At 44.3% G+C, this 25,648-nt stretch overlaps 4 protein-coding genes across 4 annotated transcripts; 1 reads left to right on the top strand and 3 right to left on the bottom strand.

Moving 5' to 3' along the window:
• Positions 1-3,079: 3,079 nt before the first annotated feature.
• On the bottom strand, positions 3,080-3,588 carry N7484_000133 (uncharacterized protein; the record flags this gene model as incomplete). Its single annotated transcript, XM_057110554.1, has 2 exons — positions 3,080-3,351; positions 3,429-3,588. The coding sequence occupies 2 exons, from the start codon at positions 3,586-3,588 to the stop codon at positions 3,080-3,082; spliced, it is 432 nt and encodes a 143-aa protein (XP_056977780.1).
• An 8,539-nt stretch (positions 3,589-12,127) lies between these two features.
• On the bottom strand, positions 12,128-12,863 carry N7484_000132 (uncharacterized protein; the record flags this gene model as incomplete). Its single annotated transcript, XM_057110553.1, has 3 exons — positions 12,128-12,445; positions 12,479-12,612; positions 12,671-12,863. The coding sequence occupies 3 exons, from the start codon at positions 12,861-12,863 to the stop codon at positions 12,128-12,130; spliced, it is 645 nt and encodes a 214-aa protein (XP_056977779.1).
• A 6,366-nt stretch (positions 12,864-19,229) lies between these two features.
• On the bottom strand, positions 19,230-21,956 carry N7484_000131 (uncharacterized protein; the record flags this gene model as incomplete). The annotated part of the gene is made up of 3 exons (XM_057110552.1): positions 19,230-19,356; positions 19,414-20,534; positions 20,586-21,956. The coding sequence occupies 3 exons, from the start codon at positions 21,954-21,956 to the stop codon at positions 19,230-19,232; spliced, it is 2,619 nt and encodes an 872-aa protein (XP_056977778.1).
• Positions 21,957-23,041: 1,085 nt separating this feature from the next.
• On the top strand, positions 23,042-25,576 carry N7484_000130 (putative actin binding protein; the record flags this gene model as incomplete). Its single annotated transcript, XM_057110551.1, has 4 exons — positions 23,042-23,240; positions 23,295-23,482; positions 23,554-25,434; positions 25,490-25,576. 4 exons carry the CDS (start codon positions 23,042-23,044, stop codon positions 25,574-25,576), a joined length of 2,355 nt encoding a protein of 784 aa, XP_056977777.1.
• Positions 25,577-25,648: the final 72 nt, after the last annotated feature.

Raw genomic sequence — 25,648 nt, 5'->3', positions numbered from 1 at the left:
CCCAACAAGAGTCTACTCTATAGATCCGAGCCCGTGTAAGGCCCAACGGCAACGGTACGATTACGTGTGAGACTTAAGGACGAGCCTCTCGGTACGTATAAGGAACCATACAAGCGATACTCACTATGACCAGTTAGCACCGCGTAACATCGTAAAATTACCCATATCTACATAAAGTCCCTATATAATCTGCTGACTAAGAATACTGAAAGATTGGTAATTTAAGCTGTTTTGGTATGTAATATAGAGCTAGAATCGAACTTAAAACCTTAAAAAAAGGGTAGTTCTAGTGGAATTTAGTAGTTCTGGTGGAGTTATATAGTCACGTGCGTATATAGATTACTACTAAAAATACAGAAAAATTGGATAATTAATGCATGTCTAAAAAGGGTAAGTTTGCACTGTTTATAATACCCGTGGGAATACCCATATCCCATCGCGGGCGGGACATACCCCCCGTCCCGCCCATGGGACGGGACAAACCATTTTTGACCACCGCGCCCCACTCCCGTGGGACTAGTTTTTATGAAATTACCCGTGCCACGGTCTATCCCATGGTGGGAATCCCGCGGGTTTTGTCCAGGTCTAGTGCTGATTAAGTAGGTGACTTAGTAAAGATAGGGGGAAAAGGGTGTATAATAGTGAGCGTTCTAAAAACGAATGTTTTATATGGTAAATTCCTAAAAAGTGGGTCCATCCAAGCGAATATGGTACTAATTGTCACACGCTTTGACCACTAGTGGTGTGCTGACCAAGCCTCCCGTCTTGGTCAGCCACACTAAAGTGTCAAATTTTCACCTTTTAATCCCATTTCTCTACCAAAATACGTTAAATATGCCATCTGAACTCGAAATACATTACCAGCAATCCCTAGCTACCATATCCAACCAAAATGAGCCTAATATAACGGAATTAGCCCGGTCGTTTAGCCTTCCATAGTCGCTACTCCATCAGTTCCACGCACGTGGAAAAGTTAAGACGAAAATATCACCATAACGAGCGCTGAATGTGATGCAAGAAGCTGCTTTAATCCGATATATTAAGCAGCTTAATGATCTATGGGCGCCTTATACGCTCCAAGAGATTGAATGTTGCGTAAATTCAATTTTAGCATGTTCTAATCAGCCTCCGGTTAGTAAGATATGGTCTAGCCGATTCGTCCAATGTCTTCTAGAAGGCTTCTTTTGGATTAAATAGAAGCCTATAGATAAAAATAGGCTAGAATTAGAGGATATTTCACGTCTTATAACCTAGTTTAACTATATTAGAGATTAGATTAAAGGTATTAGTCCCAAAAATATCTATAATTTCGACGAGATAGGGTTCTAATTAGGTTAAGGACGAGCTTAAAAGGTCGTGACACGCTATTAATATAGCTTAGATAGGCTCTCTTTAATTAATTAGGGTTAAATTATTACCTTTATTAAGTATATTACCGTAGATAGTTAGGTTATGGTCCTATATTTAATCTTCTAAGGTTAGACGCATATAGAGGACTAGTTCCGTGACAATCTAGCGCTTAATTAGCACTATAAAATGTAAGTCTCTCTAAACGGCTAGTCGTCTAATCTAATTGCCCTAGAATGGCTTTATTTATTCTATGAAAACACGAAAAATCGCGTTAGGACTAATAGAAAACGCGTGCTTTTCTTTAACGGGCATAGATCCTACCTTACGTTTAAATTCCTCAATTTTTGCGAAAATCACGGAATTATCCTAATTAGCTTTCGACCCTATACCTCTTATTTTACTTAACCTTTAGACCAAAAGCCATTTTTAAGTTTAAAACAATATTTTCGGAAGGAAAATACGCTTACAAACGCGTGGTTCTAGCCTAATTTAGCAAAGCGGGTATTCCTTTAAAATATCACTTTAATCTAATAGAAATCATTCTAACCATAAATTATCAAGAGCGCGTTTTGAGATACTAGAATTTGGCCTTTTAATCCTAATATTGTGATCGGACCAATACAAAAAAGATGGGATAAAAGGCATAAAAATGACCCAATTCTCGAGCTCTTAGGCCACACACCAGAACCACACTCTTCGCCTATTAATTCACTACCTTAAATAATTGAAAGGCTAAATTATGTGGGAAATAAGCTTGAAAAGTGTATTAGAAAAATATCAGACGAAATGAAAGATCAGACCGAAGAGCTTAATCGGTTAAAACGCGATTTTAAGCACTACTAGACAGGCCAGGTTATCAACGTAGAGTATACCAATGAGCTTAAGAGGAAATTACTCTCAATTCAAGCTCGTTAACGTCCTATTCAGACCAAAAGGTCTAGAAAGCAGCTATCAAGCCTTACTGCTTTAACACCTCTTGTCTGAGATTGGCAGGGCAACTGGTTACCAATCTCAGGGAATTAGATCAGATGAACAAGGCAATGTGGTCAAGCTGAGCTAATTCAGGGTCTTCTCAGGAAATTCTCAGGATAGAAAGTGGAGAAGAAATTGGCATGAGATTCAAACTATTCTGCCGAAATACGAGAACTAAATACCTGAGATTTAGAGAAGAAATCAAACAGAACAAACAAATCAAGTAAAATATCACATGATATGACATAAATGAAATAGCGGAGAATTCCGGTAAAAAAGTGCGAACTCAGAGAACACGTAAGGACTCCATTCTCTGACACCTCTAGATGCCAACCGGCGAATTTGGAGACGTGACGAGGAGGAGAAAAGGTTGGACCATATGCGCATGCTCCGAGTCGCTGCAAAAGAATTGGTCCCAATTCCACAAAGATCGGACGAAAACGGAGAAATTGAGGATTCTGATAGCTGGGTTATTGGAGATGATGGAAAACCACTTTATACAATAGATACAGAAGGTGTGACGCTGGAAAAGCTCAAAAAGTGTAAAAAATGACACTTTAGTGTGGCTGACCAAGACGGGAGGCTTGGTCAGCACACCACTAGTGGTCAAAGCGTGTGACAATTATAACCGGGATTGTACTATAACCCGCCGTACCATAAGCGGGCTTTGACTGTATTTAAACTTGTCTATGAACTAATATATAACATATAGTGTTTCCAACTTGAACTTAAAGGTTCAAGTACTTCATTGCAACGCTCACCATTTATAGGTCATGATCGCGTATACCTCTTCCCACGTCTCACAATCTCCCTTATCACCAAACCCGGCATAATAAGTCGCATCTCGATATTTATCGCACACCAATTTCCCCACTTCCTTGCCTTCGTCGCCGATTAGCAGGTTTATACCTTTATAGGCACAAGTTACCCCGAAAGCCTTAATTCCGGACTGTCCATCACCCATTCCATCGTATGCCCCATCCTTAATTGTAGAGTCAGGAGGGTTTCCTTCAGGGCATCCAGCTCCACCTAGGCTTAATCCAGTTTGATATCCCTCCTAAATATTCCATTCACCAAGTCTTCAAGGTAAAAAATCTGGACCTCACCTAGCGTGGCACCATTACTAGTAGCTAGACCGGTTGGTGTTGCTGATGCACCCTCCAATACTGTCAATGAGCCGTATTTTGACGCAAGAACCGAGTCTAAGGAGATGGCAATACTTATGATGGCATCGGGATCATCAGTCACTGTTGCCCATTCCTCCATAGTGATTCCAACTCTAGGTGCGGGTGTTCCAACGATCTTAGTCAACGATGCTGTCGCCGTGCAACCCGTGGTTGTTGTGTAGTCGAAGTCACAATCAGATCCCGCGACGCAAACTGTCGAGCAGATCTATGCTATACGTGTGCTGCATTCATCCTCATCTTCGTTCCCATCAGATCCACCGCCACCCCCGTCGCCGCCACCCACGCTACCACCCACGCTACCACCCCAGTCAGGAAGACATGTAAGATAAGGTCTATGGTACCATGGCTCACATTTATGGCCAGTACCCTTACTGCCTTTCGTTGCCAACGGAGAAGCAGACCCTGGTGTCTAGGTCGTTGTCCCTATATTAAGGTTAGTGTCTTTGCTTTCTTAAGTCCACGGATAGGGAGGTGGGTAAATAGTGGTCGTGGTGCTCGTTAGAGTGGGAGCAGACTGAAGTGGAGGTAGGATAACGACCATCTCCGGCAAGTTAATACTGCTAGTCATCTCTAAAGTAGAAGTAGTCGTTTGACTAGCATTGATTAACACTCCCCAGACTGGAATCTCATTGATCACCACTAGAAAGAAATGGTTAATCAAAGTCTCAAAAAATGGTGTCTAGTATAAGAGACATAATCTTACTTTGTGGAAAAGTCAAATAAACAGTTGTGGTAGTGGTAGAGTAGCCAACGTAGCTTGTCGTGCTTCCATCATTGTTTATGGTAGTTCTGGTAGTCTATTAACTCCGGGGAATCGGCGCCGGGAATGTGGGGATATTAATAGTTTCTAGAGATTGTAGCGGCTTTAGAGGTAGAATAAGGGAGCATAGTGGTTGATATTAGATAATTAGGGATGTATCCTCCCAAACAATTAGGTCGACATAAACGTCCCCATCGCCAGATCCCGATCCTGAGCCCGAACCACTAGAGCTTAAGCCTACGACATAAGCGCCTTCTAGGCAATAACCTCGTGCGCATGTATACTCATAAAGCGGTCCATATATAGTAGGATCTTGCCCGGGGGCTGCTTCCCCGGCTACATCTGGTGTTGTTGGGTCCATCACGTTCATAGCGCCTTGCCTAGTATAGGTACATGCATTCATCGGACAGAACCCATAGGTACAACTTAAGTCACAGAGACTAGCCAAATTACCGTCGCCTGTTCCTAAGGTGCAAGCTAGAGGGAGGAAAGGCGATACTAACGGTGTGCTTAACGGAACCTTAGTTGTACCGCATGCTGAGGGCGGACAGAATCCCAGATTACAATTAAATAAACACAGTCCGCTATAGCTCGCACTCTCTCCCTCAATTAGATAGCTGACTACGCCAGTCGAATTAGGTTTCACATGACCGACTCCCATTTTCGTACATATGCATGCGCCCAAGGGACAATAACCCTGGGTGCAAGCAAATTCGCACAATCCAGCAAAGTTATATACTCTAGTACCATTAGCGCAGGTTTGCTCAGAAAGAAGGAAATTTGGCCTAGCGGAGACCTTGTTACCCGTGCTAGCACTGCCGACCTAGGCATTCCAATTCTGGATTCCGTAGGGACATCTAGCAGAGATAGACTCACCCGTGATAGTTGCGATGATCTTATTGTCACGTTGTAAGGAGACGGAAATAGGTCCGGTACGGCCATCAAATGGCACACTACCATGATAGATTCCGACATCATCGTCTAGAACGATGCTCCAACCAACTCCCTGCGCCGAGCCGCCAATTGATACGACTGCACCTGAAAATGGACCAAGAACGGCTAAGAAGAAGATACGATCTTAAGCCATTTCATCGGGAGGAAACTCGATCTATAGTTAAGATGCAGTGTTTCCACTTATACCTCCACTGCCACAGGCGGCAGTAGGACTTATACGATACCAAGCAACAATTTTCTCTTTAGTAACTTCAGCGCCCCTAGATTTATACATATCAATCCAGAAAGGAGGGGTCTCACGCTAACCGTCATGGGGCATATCAGTCACATAGTTGAATGGTGCCTCTCTAATCTAGAATGCTTCCATGGCCTTATCATAGAGTGGCCCAATGTAATGAGATTCTCCATAGTCATTCCATAAGATGATTTCGACAAATTCTAGCTAAATATAAAGCACCTCTTGCCAACGATCATGCCACAAATGGTCTCCTCGCCACATCTAGTTCTTTTTATATCCTAGTAAATTTGTGAAGAACCAAGGAGAGACAGGCATCATATAAGGCAAGCCCTCAAGATATTATAGATAAGAAGCATCGATATAAGTGTCTATATCTTAAGGGCCCCAGGGCCAACCTGCCTAACTGAAAAGGCCATCTACCACACCTGTTTCTACCGCAGGCTTCGCACCTATAGATGACCAACTTGGGATAAAGAAGCAGCCAGTATCAGCTTTAATAGAAGGCCAATCATCCACACGACCAGGACCTTCAAATATCGAGACAAATGGTTGCCCTTTATATTAGAAATAAGAGGAGTGGCCCTTATACTGATTAATGATATTAATCACGTCGTTCTTAGGCCAGTTACCATTTCCAGCATAATCAAAGCTAAAAAAAAGCTAAAACCCAACATCGTCGGCTGCCGAAAAGGCAGCAGCAAATACTTTACCATTAACAGGATCATTATAAGCTGCATTCAATGCGAATACGTCAATATGTGCATCTTAGGCCAATTTCATATCATTTTCCCAATCATCCAACGTATAATTACCGGAATTTATGACCTATGGATGGATTCATTAATTTATCAAAGTTTTAAATCAAATTCACTGGCACTCACCATGAAATAAGCAAAAATAGACGCTGCCTGCGCATAGTAGGTAAGCAAGAGGACCGCGATCTAAGCCAGAAAGATTATCATGGCTAGACTTAACCCACGAAACGCAGAAGTGCAGGTACAGAATCAGTCTTCTATAACACATCCTACCATATCCGCCATATTCTATTCCAGCAGTTACGTTTACTCTAGGTGGTGAATGGCGAAAGTAAGACATTACCTTCTAATTTTCCCACCATTCCCACTCTCAACATTTCGCTAAGAACCTCGGAAATTAGATATTCGAGCCTACTAGTTAATACTAGACCCTCAACGCTAAATTTTCGTGAATATTGTCGGTTATAACGGAGTTACACGTTTTGGGGGTATTTAGAAATCCTGTATTAAGCCAATATTATTAAGTGGGTCATCTAACGTATTTCACCACCGAACCGGCCACCCCACCGGCCCGGCCACCCCAACCAAAACGCGTTAATTAATTAGACCTTTCTTCTTCAACCAACCACCATGCCACCAATTCGTTCTCAAAATCGTCAAAATTTAACACATCAAGAGGGCCGGATATTACTTGCTATCCAGGCTCTTAAAAAATAGGAAAAATTGTCAATTCGCGAGGCAGCACGTATATATAATATCCCACGTTCAACGCTCCAAGACCGACTTAATGGAGTCGAAAACCGCGTCGAATTACGCGCAAATTCGCTTAAATTAACTGAAATTAAGGAGAATTCACTAAAAAATTGGGTGATTTCTATGGATATTTAAGGAGCGGCACCTCGACCTAGTATAGTGCAAGAAATGGCTAATCTTTTACTCGCAACGCGTGGAATAACCCCGATTCAAACTATTGGCAAAAATTAGGTCACAAAATACGTTAAACGACACCCAGAACTCGATACACGATTCTTAAGACGCTATAATTACGAACGAGCGAAATGCGAGGACCCTAAAATCATTATAGAATAGTTTAATCTAGTTCAAAAGACGATTTAAGAGAATGGTATCCATCAAGATGATATATATAACTTTAACGAGACTGGTTTCGCGATAGGCTTAACCACGACCGCAAAAGTTATAACGAGAGCGGAATATTATGGTCGGCGCTCTCTTTTACAACCTAGAAATCGTGAATAGGTAACCTTAATCGAGTCTACAGGCGCGTCTAGATTTTACCTCCCTCCAACAGTTATCTTTAAGGGTAAAGTCTTCATCACAGGTTAGGCTAATGAACTTCCAGATGATTAGCGTTTTAAAGTTAGCCTAAATAGATAGACCTTAGACGAAATCGGACTTCGTTAGCTTCAAAAGGTCTTTCTTCCCTTAACTTTTCTAAGGATAAAGGGGAAATATCGACTTTTAGTTCTTAATAGTCATAGAAGTCATCTAACTCTAAAATTTAATGAAATTTACTATTAAAACGACGTGATTCTAATTTACATACCACCACACTCTTCTCATCTTTTACAACCTCTTAATATAGGTTATTTTACCATTTTAAAGCGCGCGTATAGGAAATACATCGAAAATCTTATGCGGAATAGAGTGAACCATATCGATAAGTTAGACTTTCTTAACGCTTTTCTAATCGCCCGAAACGAGGCATTTAAGCCAGAAATCATTAAAAACGGCTTCTCAGCAATAGGATTAGTTCTATATAATCTAGATTAAGTGATTTCAAAGCTTAATATTCGACTTTATACACCTATACCTATACCTTCACGACTACCTTCTCAAGGTAGCCAAAGCAGCGCGTGGGAGCCAAAGACACCATTAAATTACCATCAGCTTCAAAAACAAGCTTCTTTAATTAGAAAGCTCTTAGAAGAGCGCTTTAAGACCCCACTAAGCCCGTTAAATTCGCATATAAATCAAGTGCTTAAGGCATGCCAAATAGCGATACAATCTACCGCTTTTCTTACTCGAGACAACCAACTCTTACGTGCCGCAAACGAGAAAAAGAAGCAAAAGAAGGCAAATTCTAAGAAACAGATAGCTCATCCAGAAGGTCTATCAGTGGCAGAGCTCAAAGAATTAGCCCAAAAGGTTGAAATTCCATAAATTCAACCTCAAGATAGAGAGCCAACCAGTCAAAATCCAGGTCAAGAACCACGACGTCGAGCTCCACCAAGGTGTTCAGAATGCAATATTCAGGGCCATACAAGAACGCGTTGTCCAAGATTGGTTAGATAGCTTAGATATTCAATATTATGTGGTTATGGTTGAATTATTCTAGTTTAAATTATAATATTTTAGTTGGGGTGGCCGGGCCGGTGGGGTGGCCGGTTCGGTGGTGAAATACGTTACTTTGTTATGGCGCACTAAGCGCAGTTACTACTAGATACAGACTTCTCGTTTTCGGGGTATAGCGAACTGATTCCCACTAGACTAAATCCTTTGAATATTTTCAACGCTAAAGAAATTATCACTAGCTAATCTAGTACCTACACAGACCACTTAGAAAATCTACTATCTCTTTCACGGCGTATACCCGAGGACCCGTCACATCCAAAAATTAGCGTCTTAGACCCTGACCCTAGAAATTTTTATCATGCTAAACACTAGCGCTGTCACCTAGGCTGCCATTTAGTGGCATAGTGGCTTTATTGACCTCGCGTGGGATTAAAGGATAGAGATGGGTTTAGAATTACTCGGCATTTCGTGCTCCACATTATGTTCGGCTTGCCAGCATCTTTACCCCGCGTCCTAGGTCTAACTTATCTATCTATCATAAACGCAATTAAGTAGACAAACGTAGTTTAGTATTTACTAATGATACGACGGAGAGAAGTCTTCCCTAAGCCTATCATAAAATTGACCAATCGCTATATTTATTTTGACTCTGAACATGATTTCAAAATACTTTCTCAGACTCTTCCACCATCTCGCGCATTAGACCCTTATTGGTGGTGGCGGTTATATCGGTGCTGACCCACTTCGCGCCTTACATAGGTCTACAAGGAACAGACGGTTAGCTAGGAAGAAATAGTAACGCCATAAAGGATTTGGATCCATACCGAGAAATTGTCTCCTAATTCCACAGGAGTGCTACTAGGCGTGGGAATCAAAGCTCGGTCTGTGGTAGTAACGACGGGTCGAGTTACATTAATAGGTTCACATCCACCAAAAGTGAAGCCACTATTATCCAAAAGACTTAATGGCCTAGTACGATAAAGGTCATAATAGCCGGAATTTTCGACATAAACCCACGCCTAAAACTTGGGGATTTCGTTACACCAGTTCTGACAATAACTTACCGTATCAAGATCAAGGCTATAAGTAAAAGGTGCACTATTAAATAAGGCGATCGTCTTATTATAGACGGATTTGAAGCATTTAGATAAGGCCTAGACCCCGCTAATGCTAGCAAGGGCAGCCAGGAAGAATAATAAAGATGTCGATGCCATTTATGACAGTAAGTTATCAAGAGTGAAGAAATAATACTTCTAGCGGAAAGGTCTAGAGAAAACGCTGAAATTATAGGTAGGATGCCTTTAATTTCAACACCATCAATCTCTTTATGTTTCACCCAACATACTACAAGTTATATCTAAACATAGTCTCTGGTTGAAAGAGTAGACTAACCGCATCCCGAATCTATTAAATAGTATGAGTCTCAAATATTGTATTCTGCGACCCACTGATTAGACATTAGCTACTCTTTTCGTTTAATCAATTCAATTAAACTTCACCAGAGCCCTTTGGGCATAATTTTCCCTATATTATGGCTGTATGCCTTTAAATTTTAAATTGAAAATGGCTAAGAGTAGACTAACGATGTAGGACTATAGAAATGACACCGTACACGGCTGATGGTGCCTATGTAGTAAGGTGCGACTTCTTTAAACTATTGTGAAGTATTATCTCTAGAAAGCCAGAGATTGCATGTTTGCGCTAAGGCGAGCCCTATACTCTATTCCGTAAACTTGGTTAGATAGGTGGGTCGCGCTTAATACCTGGACCCTTATGTAGTACCCTTATATAGTAGCAGTAATCGCCAAGATCTACTAGTTAAAATATTCTAGTGGTTTAACTCCATATATCTCATATCTTTACGCTAAGAACGTCGCAGTTCTTATCATCTCTTGGGCATCGGTAGAAAACCAATCTCCGAGGCTATTAAGACATTTTGTTCCTAAAGCTTAGCGCCTTAATAAATATAAGTGACCCACTAACCTTGGAAGGGCCTCACCATACCCTACGATGATTGTTTTGCCGAAAGAGAGCCGACATTATGTCTCAGTTACAATACCATAGGCATATATATGTAATTTTTGGATAATTCGATTATTTTCATATAATATATACTACATAAGCGAAGTAGTGAAAATAAGTTTAAATGCATATTTGCGTATTCTGTTTCTTGGGCTTCTCCGACATCCTCATACCCCGTCGCCTAAGTAAAGGCGCTTGATCAAGGCGATGTATATCAACTTTCTAGCCCTAGTTTAGGGCTATATTATACCTATCGTGCTCGCCTTACCAAGTCTTGACTCCCTCTTTTAAATCAAAGCAAACACAGACTTAGATAGCAGCTGTAGCTCGTAGCTCCTAGATCCGCTTAGAAAATAGCTATCTAAGAGTAGGACTTTGGTTAATGCAGGCCTTCAGGCACTAAGCGATGCCAAACATCCTTCTGCGTCAGAGAATAAAGTTATAAAAAATTATCTCTGGTCTTATTTCAACATGTCCCCCGATGATACGGACGCAATAAATTTCGTTCAAAGTAAATTTCCCAATATGGCCTAAAGGAACGCAATATACTAATAAGACAATAGCGAACCTTTAAATTGTGACGAACTTCTTAGATAGATAGACTACAATAGCCAACATTCCATACCTATTCTATAACGATAAGTGGCTCCAAAAGCTACAGCGGTCTGACGTAGCTAAGGATATAAATGGAAATGATATCTTTGAATACGACTTGACTGCCAGTGACTACTTGAGCCTAGTGTTAATTGAGAATATTCCGCCTTATTAGAGAATACTTTGGACGGTGCAAAAGAATGGCTGGAGTGTACGGAATAATAAGGTACCGTATTAGTTGGATGACATGAGGCAGTACCTCTTCGATATTAATTATAGAGGGAAAACTTACTGCACTGTGAGCAATAGTCGTCTGGGAGCCACCTAACATGAAACGACCCCTAGTTCTATCACATTATGTCTATCTGCATTTATAAATGATAAAGCCGGTGAAACGCTTAGAGATAAGGAACCCGCGAAGGGCCTTTCTATCACGGATATTCTCCTATGGAGCGGTACGTTCTATCAAAGCTATTCTATCTCACGATTGGAAACGAACAGACTCTAGATATTACTAGTACTTATAAGTTTGGAAACTTCGCAATGACTCAATTTTACTAATCATATAAAGATTCATGGACTAAACAATAAAAATACCTTAAGACCCCCGATAGAATCCTGAGCGGCTACGATGAAAATTACCAGACGTTGATTCGACGAAATCCTGAGACATATATGTGGTTCGGTGTTGGATATTAGTACTTCCAGTAGACTTAGTGGACTTCGATAAACCAGAGGTGGAGTTTCTATTCTGGTGTAGGTGAACTCCTTTAGCTATAATTAAGTGAAAAGTGTCGTGGGACAGAGTTTAGTGAAAGCTCGGTATGATTAGGCGTGTAATATATCAAGTAAGCGGGACGAGAAGAGAAAGACATTTTTGCCACTGAAATGTTAGACTAGAATGATTTTAGATGACGTTTTTCATGAAGCCCGAAAAATTATGTTAAGCACGTATCCTCTGGAAAGAGCAAAAGTCTTCTGTCTATTTCACTAAGCCCACCTCTTGTAGCTTAGCATTGAAATCGTTAATTCTGGAACGCTTGCCTATAATTGTACTGCTAAATAATACCTCTGTTAATCCGTGCCTCCACTCGGATTTTTCCGAGTTCCGCCAAAAGTGTGGCCATAGCATTAACTGAGTCGCATTGCTTTCTGGCTGGGTCGCCCATGCCTTGATTGGAATTTCTGTTTGAGGCCTATGATGTCTCGGTACGCTGAAGCCCGAGGCTGGCGGACGAAGGCCTCTTAGCTTTGAAATTTCAGTCCTCTGAGCGTCGGTTACAGGAGCCTGGAAGTAGACCTAGAATAATTGAATGAATGAAGAACCCAAGACCTCAAACCAATTCCCAACATAAGGGGTTTCGTGGGAGCTAAGGATTATAATGTTCTTTGCTGCCAAAGTTTCCCAGAGAAGCTGGGCTGAGGGAGAGTCTTGAAAATATTTTATTGCATCGGTTGTCTCCCACACTGAGAATTCATGAGCACGTCAGTATCTTTATCTTTAGAATTCCCGAGCGGTACTTACAAGTCGCTAGTAGAGCAGTTTTGGGTTTATCTTGAATTATTCCCCACATAGAGCGATTGTGGCCAGGGGTGTGAAGCAATGGTTGAAAATATTCTGTCAATTGCGCATCATCAAGCTCTCCGGGGACTTGAAGTTTCGTCAAGACAAATCTTTCCGGGAGGCCAGTGTTGCTGAATAAATTGGAATCGGGCATAGCTGATGAAGAAACAAGAGAGTTGGCCAGATTGTTGGAAGTTTCATGAGAATTTCAAGAGTAAGAATTGCAGAGCAATAATGCCGCTAGACTGAAAGGGTAAATACCAAGGTTATATTACTCGATTACTAGTACAGTCAAAGCCCGCTTATGGTACACCCTACTATCCAAGGAAAAATATGTACAATAAGCGGGTTGTACATTATTAACGTAATTCACCACTGAGCGGATCATCCCGGTCGGGCGGATCAACCCAACCAAAACGCGTCAATCAATTAGTCCATTCTCCTTCAACCACCCACCATGCCACCAATTCGCTCTCAAAATCGTCCAAATTTGACGCATCAAGAAGGACGTATCTTACTTGCTATCCAAGCTATTCAAAAGCAGGAAAAATTGTCAATTCGTCGAGCATCACGTATATATGATATCCCATATACGACGTTATACGCGCGCCTTCACGGACGTCAAAACCGCGTCGAATTACGCGCAACCTCCTTTAAATTAACTTAAATTGAGGAGAATTCGCTTAAAGAATGGGTGATATCTATGGATATACATAGAGCAGCACCACGTCCTTCTATGGTCTAAGAAATGGCTAATCTCTTGCTCGCGACACGTGGAACGACCCCGATTCAAACCGTCGGCAAAAATTAGGTCATAAAATACGTTAAACGACACCTAGAACTCGATATAAGGTTCTTAAGACGCTATAATTATCAGCGGGCAAAGTGCGAGGACCCAAAAATTATCATAGAATGGTTTAACCTAGTTTAAACGACGATCTTAAAGTATGGTATCCATGACGACGATATCTATAACTTTGATGAGACGGGCTTCGCGATGGGCTTAACCGCGACCGCAAAAGTCGTTACAAGAGCAGAATATTATAGTCGACGCTCTCTTTTACAGCCTAGAAATCGTGAATGGGTCACCGCGATTAAGTGTACAGGCGCATCTAGATATAGCCTTCCTCCGATGGTTATCTTTAAGGGAAAACTTCATATTAGAGGCTAGGCTAAAGAGATGAAGCTTCCAGGCGACTAGCAGTTCCAGGTTAGTCTAAATGGATAGACCTCGGATAAGATCGGACTTCACTAGCTTAAAAAGATCTTTATTCCATTAACTTCCTTAAGGTTAAAGGGGATATATCGACTTCTAGTTCTTGATGGTCATAGAAGCCATCTAACTCCAAAATTCGACGAAATTTGCTCTCAAAATCATGTGATTCCAATCTATATGCCACCGCACTTATCACATCTTTTACAACCTCTTGATATAGGTTATTTTGCCGTCTTAAAGCGTGCGTACGGAAAGTGCGTTAAGGACGTGATACGGCAAGGTCGGAACCATATTAATAAGTTAGACTTTTTAGACGCCTTTCCAGACGCTCAAATCGAAGCTTTTAAAGCAGAAACGATCAAGAATAGCTTCTCGGCAACTAGTTTAGTTCCATATGACCCAAATCGAGTTATTTTAAAGCTTAATATCCAGCTCCAGACGCCCACACCACCACCATCTCAAGGAAGCCAAAGCAGCGCGTGGGAGCCTAAGACACCATCAAATTATAAGCAGCTTCAAAAGCAAGCTTCTTCAATTAAGAAGCTCTTACAAAAGCGCTCTAAGAGCCCACCAAGCCCAGTCAATTCCGCTGTAGATCAGGTGTTTAAAGCGTGCCAAATCATAATACAAAAGACAGCTTTTCTAGCTCGTGAGAACCAGCTCTTACGCGCTGGCGCGGAGAAAACAGAGCAAAAAAAAGCACGTTCTAAGCTCCAGATATCAGGTCTAGGAGGCCTATCTATCGCTGAGCTTCGAGAACTGGCTCAAAATGATCGAAATAGTCAAATTGAAGCTCCATTCGACCAGCCAACCGGTCAAGCAGAAGCACAAAAACGACGACCTACGGCGCCACCAAGATGCTCTGAGTGCAATATCCAGGGTCATAAGAGAACGCATTGTCCAAATTTGATTAAATAGCTTAGATATTTAATATTATGTTATTTCGGGTGAATTGTGCTGGTTTGAATTAATTGAAGTTGATGGGTTGATCCGCCCGACCGGGATGATCCGCTCAGTGGTGAATTACGTTAACGTATTTCACAAGCGAGCGAGACACCCGGTCGGCCGAGACACCCCATCAACTTTTGATAATTCAAATTAGTATAATTCAACCATAACCACATAATATTGAATATATAAGCTATTTAGCTAAATTTGGACAATGTGTTATCTTATGCCCCTGAATACCGCATTTAGAGCATTTTGGTGGCGCCCTAGATCGTCGTCCTTATGCTCCTGGTTGACCGGTCGGCTCACTATTTTGAGGTTCAAATCGAGCTTTTCTAGCAATTTTAGCTAGCTCTTTAAGCTTAGCGACGGATATGCCCTCTAGATGAGCTATCTAGAGCTTAGACCTTGCTTTTTTTGCTTAATTTTCTCGTTTCTAGCACGTAAAAGCTCGTTTTCTCGGGCAAGAAAAGCAGTCGATTACATCGTGATTTAGCACGCTTTTAGCACTTAATCTATAGTAGAATTCAGCGGGCTTAGAGGGCTCTTAGAGCGCTGTTTTAAGAGCTTTTTAATCGAAGAAGCTTACTTCTAGAGCTACTTATAATTCGATGGCGTCTAAGGCTCCCACGCGCTGCTTTAGCTTCCTCGAGATAGTGGTGGTGTAGGCGTCCAGAGCTAAATATTGAGCTTTGAAATAACCCGATTTAGATTATATAGGACTAAGCTAGTTGCTAAGAAGCTATTTCTGATTGTTTCTGCTTTGAAAGCCTCGATTCGAGCGGTCGGAAAAGCGTTAAGAAAGTCTAATTTATCGATATGATTTTAACCCGTCCGCATAACGTTTTCAATGTATTTCCCATACGCACGCTTTAAGATAGCAAAACAACCTATATCAAGAGGTTATAAAAGATATGAAGAGTGCGCTAGCATGCAAATTAGAATCACATCGTTTTAATAGCAAATTTCGTCGAATTTTGGAGTTAAATGGCTTCTATGACCATCGAGAACTAGAAGTCGATATTTCCCCTTTATCCTCGAGAAAGTTAATAGAAGAAAGATCTTTTAAAGCTAACGAAGTCTAATCTCGTCTAAGGTCCATCCATTATCGCTAACCTCGAATTACCAGTGATCTAGAAGCCCCGTAGTCCAAGCTTCGTTAAAGAGTTTAGCTTTAAAGATCACCATCGGAGGAAGGCTATATCCAGACGCGCCTGTACACTCAATCGAGGTCACCCACTCACGATTTCTAGGTTATAAAACCGAGCGTCGACTATAATATTCTACTCTCGTAACAACTTTTGCGGTCGCGGTTAAGCCCATCGCGAAGCCTATCTCATCAAAGTTATATATATCATCTTCGAGGATCCCGTGCTTAGATATTGTTTTTTGAACTAGGTTAAACCATTCTTTAATGATTTTTGGGTCCTTACACTTAGCACGCTTATAATTATAGCGTCTTAAGAACCTTATATTGAGCTCTAGGTGTCGTTTAATATAGTTCGTAGCCTAGTTCTTGCCGACGGTCTAGATCGGGGTTGTTCCACGTGTCGCGAGTAAGAGATTAGCCATTTCTTGCACCATAGAAGGTCGTGGTGCTGCTCCACGTATATCTATAGAGATCACCTATTTTTTAAGCGAATTCTCCTTAACTTCAGTTAGTTTGAACGAATTTACGCGTAATTCAACGCGGTTTTTACGTCCTTTAAGACGGTGGTGGAGCGTCGAATTGGGTATATTATATATACGTGCTGCCTCGCGAATTGATAGTTTTTCCTGCTTTTCAAAAGCTTGGATAGTAAGCAAGATACGTCCTTCTTATTGCGTTAAATTTTGACGATTTTAAGAGCGAATTAGTGGCATGGTAGGTGGTTGAAGAAGGAAGGTCTAATTAATTGACGCGTTTTGGTTGGGGTGTCTCGGCCGACCGGGTGTCTCGCTCGCTTGTGAAATACGTTAACGTAATTCACCCCCAAGCGAGCCACCCCCCTATCCGAGCCACCCCAACTAAAACGCGTCAATTAATTAGTCTCACCCTTCTTCAACCAACCACCATGCCCCTAATTCGCTCTCAAAATCGTCAAAATTTGACTCAAAAAGAGGGTCGGATTCTGCTTGCTATCCAGGCTATTAAAAAGTAGGAAAAATTAACAATTCGTCAAGTAGCGCTTATATATGATATCCCTCGCATAACGCTCCAATTCCGTCTTAATAGACGTCAAAATCACGTTGAATCACGCGTTAAAACGTTTAAATTAACTGAAATCGAGGAGAATTCGCTTAAGAAATGGATAATCTCTATGGATATACGTGGAGCGGCCCCACGACCTTCTATGGTGCAAGAAATGGCTAATCTCTTACTAGCGACACGTGGAACGACCCCGATTTAAATAGTCGGTAAAAATTAGGTCATAAAATTCGTTAAACGTCACCTAGAGCTCGTTACTAGGTTCTCAAGACGCTATAATTACGAGCGCGCTAAGTGCGAGGACCCAGAAATCATTAAAGAATGGTTTAACCTAGTTCAATAGATAATATCCGAGCATGGGATCCACGAAGATGATATATATAACTTTAATAAGACAGGCTTCGCAATGGGCTTAACCGCGACCGCAAAGGTTATAACGAGAGCTGAATATTACGGTCGGCGAGCTCGTTTACAGCCCGGGAATCGTGAATGGGTAACCTCGATTAAGTGTACAGGCGCGTCTGGATATAGCCTTCCTCCAATGGTGATATTTAAAGCCAAACTCTTTAACGAAGGTTAGACTATAGGCCTTCCAGATAACTGGCAATTCGAGGTTAGTCCAAATGGATAGACCTCGGACGAGATTGGACTTCGTTAGCTTCAAAAGATCTTTCTTCCATCAACTTTCTCGAGGATAAAGGGGAAATATCGACTTCTAGTTCTCGATGGTCATAGAAGCCATTTAACTCCAAAATTCGACGAAATTTGCTATCAAAACGACGTGATTCCAATTTACATGCCAGCGCACTCTTCACATCTTTTACAACCTCTTGATATAGGTTGTTTTGCTGTCTTAAAGCGTGCGTATGGGAAATGCGTTGAAAACGTTATGCGGATGGGTCAAAATCATATTAATAAATTGGACTTTCTTGACGCTTTTCCAATCGCTCGAAACGAGGCTTTTAAAGCAGAAACGATCAGAAATAGCTTCTCAGCAACTGGATTAGTCCCATATAATCCAAATCGAGTGATTTCAAAGCTTGATATTCGACTTCGTACGCCTACCCCACCACTATCTCGAGGAAGCGAAAGCAGCGCATGGGAGCCTAAGACACCATTGAATTATAAGCAGCTCCAGAAGCAAGCTTCCTCGATTAAAAAGCTCTTAAATCAACGCTCTAGGAGCCCTCCAAGTCCATTGAATTCCGCTATAGATCAGGTGCTAAAAGCTTGTCAAATCACGATGCAATCAACCGCTTTTCTTGCTCGAGAAAACGAGCTTTTACGTGCTGGAAACGAGAAAATTAAGTAAAAAAAAGCAACGTCTAAGCTCCAGATAGCTCATCCAGAGGGTGTATCCGTCGCTGAGCTTAAAGAGCTAGCAAAAATTGCTAGAAAAGCTCGATTTGAACCTCAAAATAGTGAGCCGACCGGTCAACCAGGAGCACAAGGACGACGATCTAGGGCGCCACCAAAATGCTCTAAATGCGGTATTCAGGGGCATAAGATAACACATTGTCCAAATTTAGCTAAATAGCTTATATATTTAATATTACGTTGTTTTGGTTGAATTACGTTAATTTGAATTATCGAAAGTTGATGGGGTGGCTCGGATGGGGGGTGGCTCGCTTGGGGGTGAATTACGTTAGGTGAGATGATGACATAATAAATAAAATATCTAGCCCCAAGCCCTATTACCTATTTAGGTATCCATCCCATATCTTCCAAGGTCACCTGACGTTTCTCATCGACCTGAATCCTGCTAAACTCGCTGATCAAGCTCTCAACCTGACGAATATGATCCAGTGTGCTCTTTTCCTTACTCCCAACCCATAGCAATATATCCTGGAGATAACCCAATACATCAGAATTAGACGGAAGCTCAGGTGGGGGCCCATTTTCGTCAATATCTTGTATTTCTGAGCGAGAAAGCATATTTGCCCTGCAAACCGTCTCATGTAAAATTCCTAGAAAGATGTACTACTCCTAGACCTACGGGCGGCATCTCAGCTGTAACCTTTGGACCACGGCATTATTGGCATTGCTATCTATTGATGAGGCCCCAGGCCTTTGAAATTGGTGCTTGACTTGGTACTATGAAGAGTCGATTAGGGCGAAACTGCTCGAATCATCCGGTATACGTTAATCACAATTCTCTGAAATGGACTTCATTTTGCAGTGAAGGACATACCGTGAGGCCCAGGTTTAGCAGATGCCTGCTTAGCAGTGTGTAAGAGGCCTGGGGCTAGCCCATTCTGTTCCTCAGCAACTGATCCTTCAGAATATCGTGCAATTCTGAAATGCAATCATCAGCGATTGAACCCTTCATCATTGAAACATGAAGTGACTTACAATGACAACTCGGACTGCAACGTCTCGTGCCGGAACGCTTCACGAATCTCCGGTACATTGCTTTTGGCGACATTGTTGCCTGCAAATCCTGGAAGGTTGCAATTTGAGCCTAGCCACCGCTTCTTCAAGGAAAGTTCAAATCCACTCTGGATGACAGAGTGCTTGGCTAATTCACACATGTCAACGGCGCTGAACTTATAAATTTGAGCCGCCACCGAATACTCCTCAATGAGAGGCTCTTTCGTGAATGCAAACTGTAGCGGATCGTCGGTTGATAATGATACATTGAGTCCACGCTTGAAAAAGCTGGCGCAGGGGTTCTTGTCGTAGGTTAGAAACAGAGCATTGTTGCTGAGGGGTGACATGGCGATGCCGATCTGGTCCAGGTAATACAGGTACTGCAGCAAAGGTACTTTACGCAGCAAAATACCATGGCTGATACTGTGGCAGCAAAGGAATCCAACGGCAAGGTGATCTGGATCACCCGCCTCTCCACAATGGGGTCGCAGGACAAACGTATTGAACCCCCGCCGTTGTCGCCAGTGGTTGAGGGAGGCGATATTAGCAAACATGAAGTAGATCCAGTAGGTATATGGGGGGTTCTGTTTGGTGTTCCAATCCCGCGGGATAGGGTATTTTCGGTACAACCGACGCTCGGCCTTGCTCTCATCGTCGACGCTGTCGAAGCCCACCACACGCTGAAGAAAAACATGAAGTTTAGGGTGGCTGGATGGATCCTTGGTCACTTCAAATAGTGGCTGGAAGACATTGGCAATGACTTGCTCAAAGTTCTCCATCATTCCACTGGACTTGTATACATCATATAGCCGGGGGACCTGGATCAGCCAGCGAACATTGGGGGAAAACAATTTGTTGTCTACCACCCAGGCGGCGAGCTTGTCCCATTCATCGGCAGATCGCCCGTATATTGAAATACGCCATTCAACCATTTGATACTTGCTGGACTCCAAGTCGGAGATGACTTCCTTGGTGATTTCTGCCAGGTAGCGGCCTTTGATGTAATTATCGGTCTTGAGAAATATCTCACGAAGACGGGACTCGCCCACGGGGTTGTATTTGAGATTGAATTTGTCAAACCGATGGAAGGAATCAGTATGTGCCTATATGCTGTTAGTGACGCTCCCAACTGACGCAAGCCAGTCAGGACTTACATGCATGTCTAACGTATCGATGCTGAGGTCATAAGCCGTCAGGTTGATACTCTCGAAAACCTCCCGGAGGGTGAGATGCTTGCCATCTCGAAAGAGGACGACTTCATCGGGAGATTTTCGCATCTTGCTTTTGATGAAACGCAGAAGATGTTTCTGGTTCATGCAAGCCGAATGGTGAACGTGAGTGTCCACCTTGCGCACGTTGTAGAAGTCGCGATGTGGTACCTTCTTGCTGTCTGCGATCTCCTGATACTCATTCAGGAGCGTGTAGAGTTGGAATTTGCCTTCAAGATACGAGAGGCGCTTGAAAGCAAAGCTTTTGGCTGGCCCCTCAGAGGAGACATCTACGACTGCGTCAAGGTCCATGTAGAAATCACGAAGGGATGGAATCTGGACTATCGGTTCGTGCCGATCTGCTGCTGCTTCCGACTCAAAAACCTGGTAGACGCTATTGCTATCCATACGATAGGTCCAGGAGGACTCGCCAGGTAGCGGAGTCAGTTCGTCCATATCAAAGTCTTCACCTATATCTTGCCCCATCTTCCTCTTCTTCGCGTTTAGATCGGCCGGCCCCCCAACACTTCCAGGCTGATATTCTTTTCCTTCGTCCCAGGCAGGCTCAGGGGGTGGGGGGTAGATTTCCCAATCAGGGCGATCCCTGGGATCATCACCGGGTCTCTGTAGCGACAGCGCTAGGTATTTAGCACGTCGATCCAGGAGGCCCTTGATTTTGCGATAGACGGCATGCAATTCAGAAGTGATAGCGTCTCCGCCAGGCCCCTGAGAGACGATTCCTAGACCAGCTCCATGGGAGTTTTCTCCACTCGACAAGTAAGGCCCTTGACCATGTGTTATCCCCACGGGTCCCGCGTGATTCTGACTCGAGTGGTCGGCCAGCTGGCTACTATGGATCGCCTCATCGGCAACATGATCTGCGCTGGAATCCAGGTCCCAGTCTGACTCCACGACCATGGAATCCTTGCCTGTCGGGTGGCTCTTGTGCCGGGGACTAACCTCAGCGGCCATTGCTAGAATGTCGTCTTGGGAATCGCCCGTCGGGCGCCACGAAGGCACTGGACTCACCGGTCCTGTGGTTTCACCACTTTTGGACGCAAGCTGGTGGTGCTGATAGAATAGTTTCGCCTCCGCGTGGCTCAATGATTTCTCGTAGGCATAGTCGTAGGTGGCAGTTTTCTGCTGTTGATCCCGGGGTAGAATGTCAGCTGATACTTTGGCATCCGGGTCTTCTAGAGCGGGGGAGCTCGCAGTTGTGTGATCGAAGTCTGGCGAGGCCAGCGGCTCGCCCTCGAAAGATAGGCTGGCATTCCGATTGGGAATGTGACCGAGTTCGTCGGACTCGGAAGATCCCATGACTTTGGAGTCAGGTTTGTGGTACACCGCAGATGGGGAAGGAAAAGAGGCTGAGGGCCACAACAAGGGGAGGGAATACACGCAAGAGATTCTGTTTTAGAGAAAAGTAAATAGAGAGGAGAGTAGGATTGATGAATTCCTATTTCATAATGAAGAGAAGGGAAAGGAGATCTCCAGATTTCTTCGAAACATGTAAGTGAGGGGGAGCAAGAAAAAAAAAATACATGTAAGCCACAGCTTCAAGGTCGGTTCCACTTCTCGGTGAGTCAACCATGGGATACTCTGTGTCATGTATGATACACCACACTCATTCATATGTATATTCAAATCGAAGTTTCATGGACGAGGTGAACTTGTTAGCTAATGTGCCCTTTATAGCTACCCTGGACCCGAGCAATACAGTATATATTCTAGTTGGTCTAGAATGTCTCGGTCCTTCACATGCAGAGCTATAGTGGATCTCTCTTGTTGTAGCGATAACTAGAGACCATAGATGGATACAGTAGTCAGAAGGAGATCCTTTTATTAGTTGTATGAATCGATCTATTTATATCCATAAGCTATCTTAGTTCGAGCTAGTGACGTGGATATCTGAATTACTTAGTCATCGCGTTGTTGGGTCTTGAAGCTTGGAATTCCTCTTGGTTCTGCTATGGAGTATAGGAAAGTTGCATCTGATCCAGAGTGAGATGCTATTATCATCTGATTTGGTGATCGTGATCGCGATCATGGATATCATTTAGATTCATATGCAATTGGTGTAGAAACTTGATTATCTAACCTAATGTGTCAACCTAAATAGTGATACCCTCGTTGCCTATAGCACTTCCCTCCCGCAAGTTTCCCCTCTCTTCCCTGCTTTACCACTCCTGCCCTCTCCACTACTTGTACAAAACATACACCATCAAATTGACCACCCTTGACATCTACCGAGGCATTGTGGTCTCATCAAACTGATAACTGCGGATCTTTCAATAGCTTCGCCTCCCTCCGCCCCTTTCTTCCCTCCGCCCTCCACCCCACCAATCTTCTTCCAACCTCGTGCAGCATTGCTTACTCTCTTACCTCGTTTTGACCCCCCCACCATGGCATCTCTCAATCTGTCGGCTAACGGGCCTTCGATATCGAAGAGCTATCAATCGGTTGTGAACTCAATCCCTCCCAAGAATGGCTCACCGACATATGGCCAATGGGCCGTCTTCTCCGTCTCAACCCCACTGGTCAATGCCTTCCAACAGGATTCCGGGAACAAGGAAAGTGTGCTAAAGGTTCAAAACACTGGTGGTTAGACATCCTCTTCTCACGTAAATCTGGAACTTGCTCACAAATTCTCTGCAGAGGGTGAATTACTCGATCTCATCGATGAATTCTCCGAAGGTCGTGTACAATTCGCCTACGTCAAGGTGACCGACCCTAACACTGGCTTGCCAAAGAACGTCCTTATTGCCTGGTGTGGTGAAGGTGTCCCCGAGAGAACCAAGGGCTATTTTACCAGTCACTTAGCCAGTGTATCAAAGTTCCTACATGTGCGAGAGACTCCCCCTTCCCCCCTAATCTACCCCACACAGTTGAGCTGATCGCTGGTAATTCACGCTAGGGATATCACGTTCAGATTACAGCACGAGCGGACGGTCATCTTTCCCCGGAGGGCATTGTCCAACGAGTGGCAGACTCGTCTGGCTCAAAGTATTCACCGGAATCGCAAGCACCGGCTCCAACGCCGGCACCTCGGCCTCCGGTCGCTAGCAAGCCGGTTTTCACTCCAACCCGCTCAGGGGGCATCGCCTCAGTACCAGCCCCGGCACTGCGCCCGAAGCCATCGGCAGCTGTGGATGATGACGGCTGGGGTGCAGATGCACCCCCGGTCACCCGAACCCAACTGGAAAAGGTTCAGCCCGCATATCAGCCCACCAAGGTGAACCTGCAACAGCTCAAAACAGATAACCAGTCCCCCGCATCCCGACCGCCTGTTTCGGCCCCTGAAGAAGACAGAGGTAACGTAGTCCGCGGTGCTTACCAACCGGTCGGTAAGGTCGATATTGCTGCCATCCGGCGCCAGGCCGCAGAATCCGGCCAGCTGAAAGACGATCGTCCGGCTCCTGTCAAAGGATCCTATGAACCGGTAGGCAAAGTAGACATCGCCGCGATTCGTGCTCGATCGCAAAAGCCCGACGGTGTGAATGATGATGCTTCAGCCTCGGGTTCCGTTCCTCGCAACGAGCCCACCACGCTCCCTGAACGACCGGCGGTCAATCAGGAGGCGGAGCGTCTGACAAATCTGCCTAAGCCCAAGGTTGCGAACAAATTTGGCTCTAGTCCGTCTTTCCCCGGCACTAAACCACCCCTGCCCACCAGCTTTGGAGCATCATCGACCACCCCGAATGTCCAGGTCGGGAGCGCCAGTCGAACCTTTGCGGACCAGGGAGGCAAAACTCCCGCTCAATTGTGGGCAGAACGGAAGGCCAAGGAGCGCGACGTTGGACCGGCAGGCGACGCTCTGCCTCAACGGCCGATTCAGAGCCAGACAAGTGGCCACAGCGAATGGAAGAGCGGATACACGGGTAAATCGTGGGCACCTGTCCAGACCGTTCAGGAGAAGTCGGTCCCTGAGACCGCGGATGTGAGGGCTTCTGACCCGCAGGATGCGGAGACAGTCCAACCGTCCACCCATATTCCGGACGTGCGCGATCAGTTCGCCCAGCCACCTGCTCAATCGATCGCAGCTGAGGTACCTCCTTCTGTGCCCCAGGCCAGTCGCCCGGTTCCCGTTCCTGGTTTGCCCTCGGGTCCCATCGAGCCGGAAGAGGTACATGACATTCAGCAAGAGCTTCCTACCCCACCTCCCCAGCCTCGCTCTCCCACCCCTCCGACTCCTCCAGTGCGTGATAGCTCCCCCATCCGCGTGGCGATTCCCGTGGGGCGCGGGGTGACCGACGCGCACGAGGAGCAGCACTCTCCGCCTCCAGCTTTGCCTGTGCAAAGCCTCCAAGAGACTGTGCCAGACGAGAAGGATCTCGAGGATGAATCTCATGACCTGGGCCGGGCTGCGGCTGAAGCCACTGTGCCTGATCAGCAACACCAGAGCGAATTGCGCGCTGTGGTGCAGTATGATTATGAGAAGGCTGAAGACAACGAGATTGAACTCCGTGAAGGCGAATACGTCACTGACATTGAGATGGTCGACGACGATTGGTGGCTGGGAGTAAACGCTCAGGGCGAACGTGGCCTGTTTCCTGGAAACTACGTTGAAATCGTGGATGGTGACGCTCCCGCTTCTCATCCCCATGAACAAGCCGCAGAGCCTGAGCCTGAACCCATTCCAGAGCCCGTCCCAGAGCCCATTCCTGCCCCTGTTGCGGCCCCCGAGCACTCTTCTGCTGCTGAAACCCATAGCCCGACTGCATCGGCACTCTATGACTACGAGGCTGCAGAAGACAATGAACTCAGCTTCCCAGAGGGTGCTACTATATTGAATGTAGTAAGTAGTATCTTGCCCGAGTACGAAACCCTATATTTGCTAACTACGAATATAGGAATTCCCCGACGATGACTGGTGGCTTGGTGAGTATAAGGGGGCCCGGGGCTTATTCCCGGCCAATTATGTACAGTTGAATGAGTAAAACATGGAAGTCCCCAAATCATGTGTGTGTAAATAGCTCCCTTGCTCACTATCAGCTTCTGTCGTTCATTCT

Source organism: Penicillium longicatenatum (genome assembly GCF_028827895.1).
Source record: "Penicillium longicatenatum strain IBT 33135 chromosome Unknown contig_11_segment0_segment0, whole genome shotgun sequence".
Classification (NCBI taxonomy): Eukaryota; Fungi; Ascomycota; class Eurotiomycetes; order Eurotiales; family Aspergillaceae; genus Penicillium; species Penicillium longicatenatum.
This window is presented reverse-complemented; position numbering and strand designations above follow the sequence as displayed.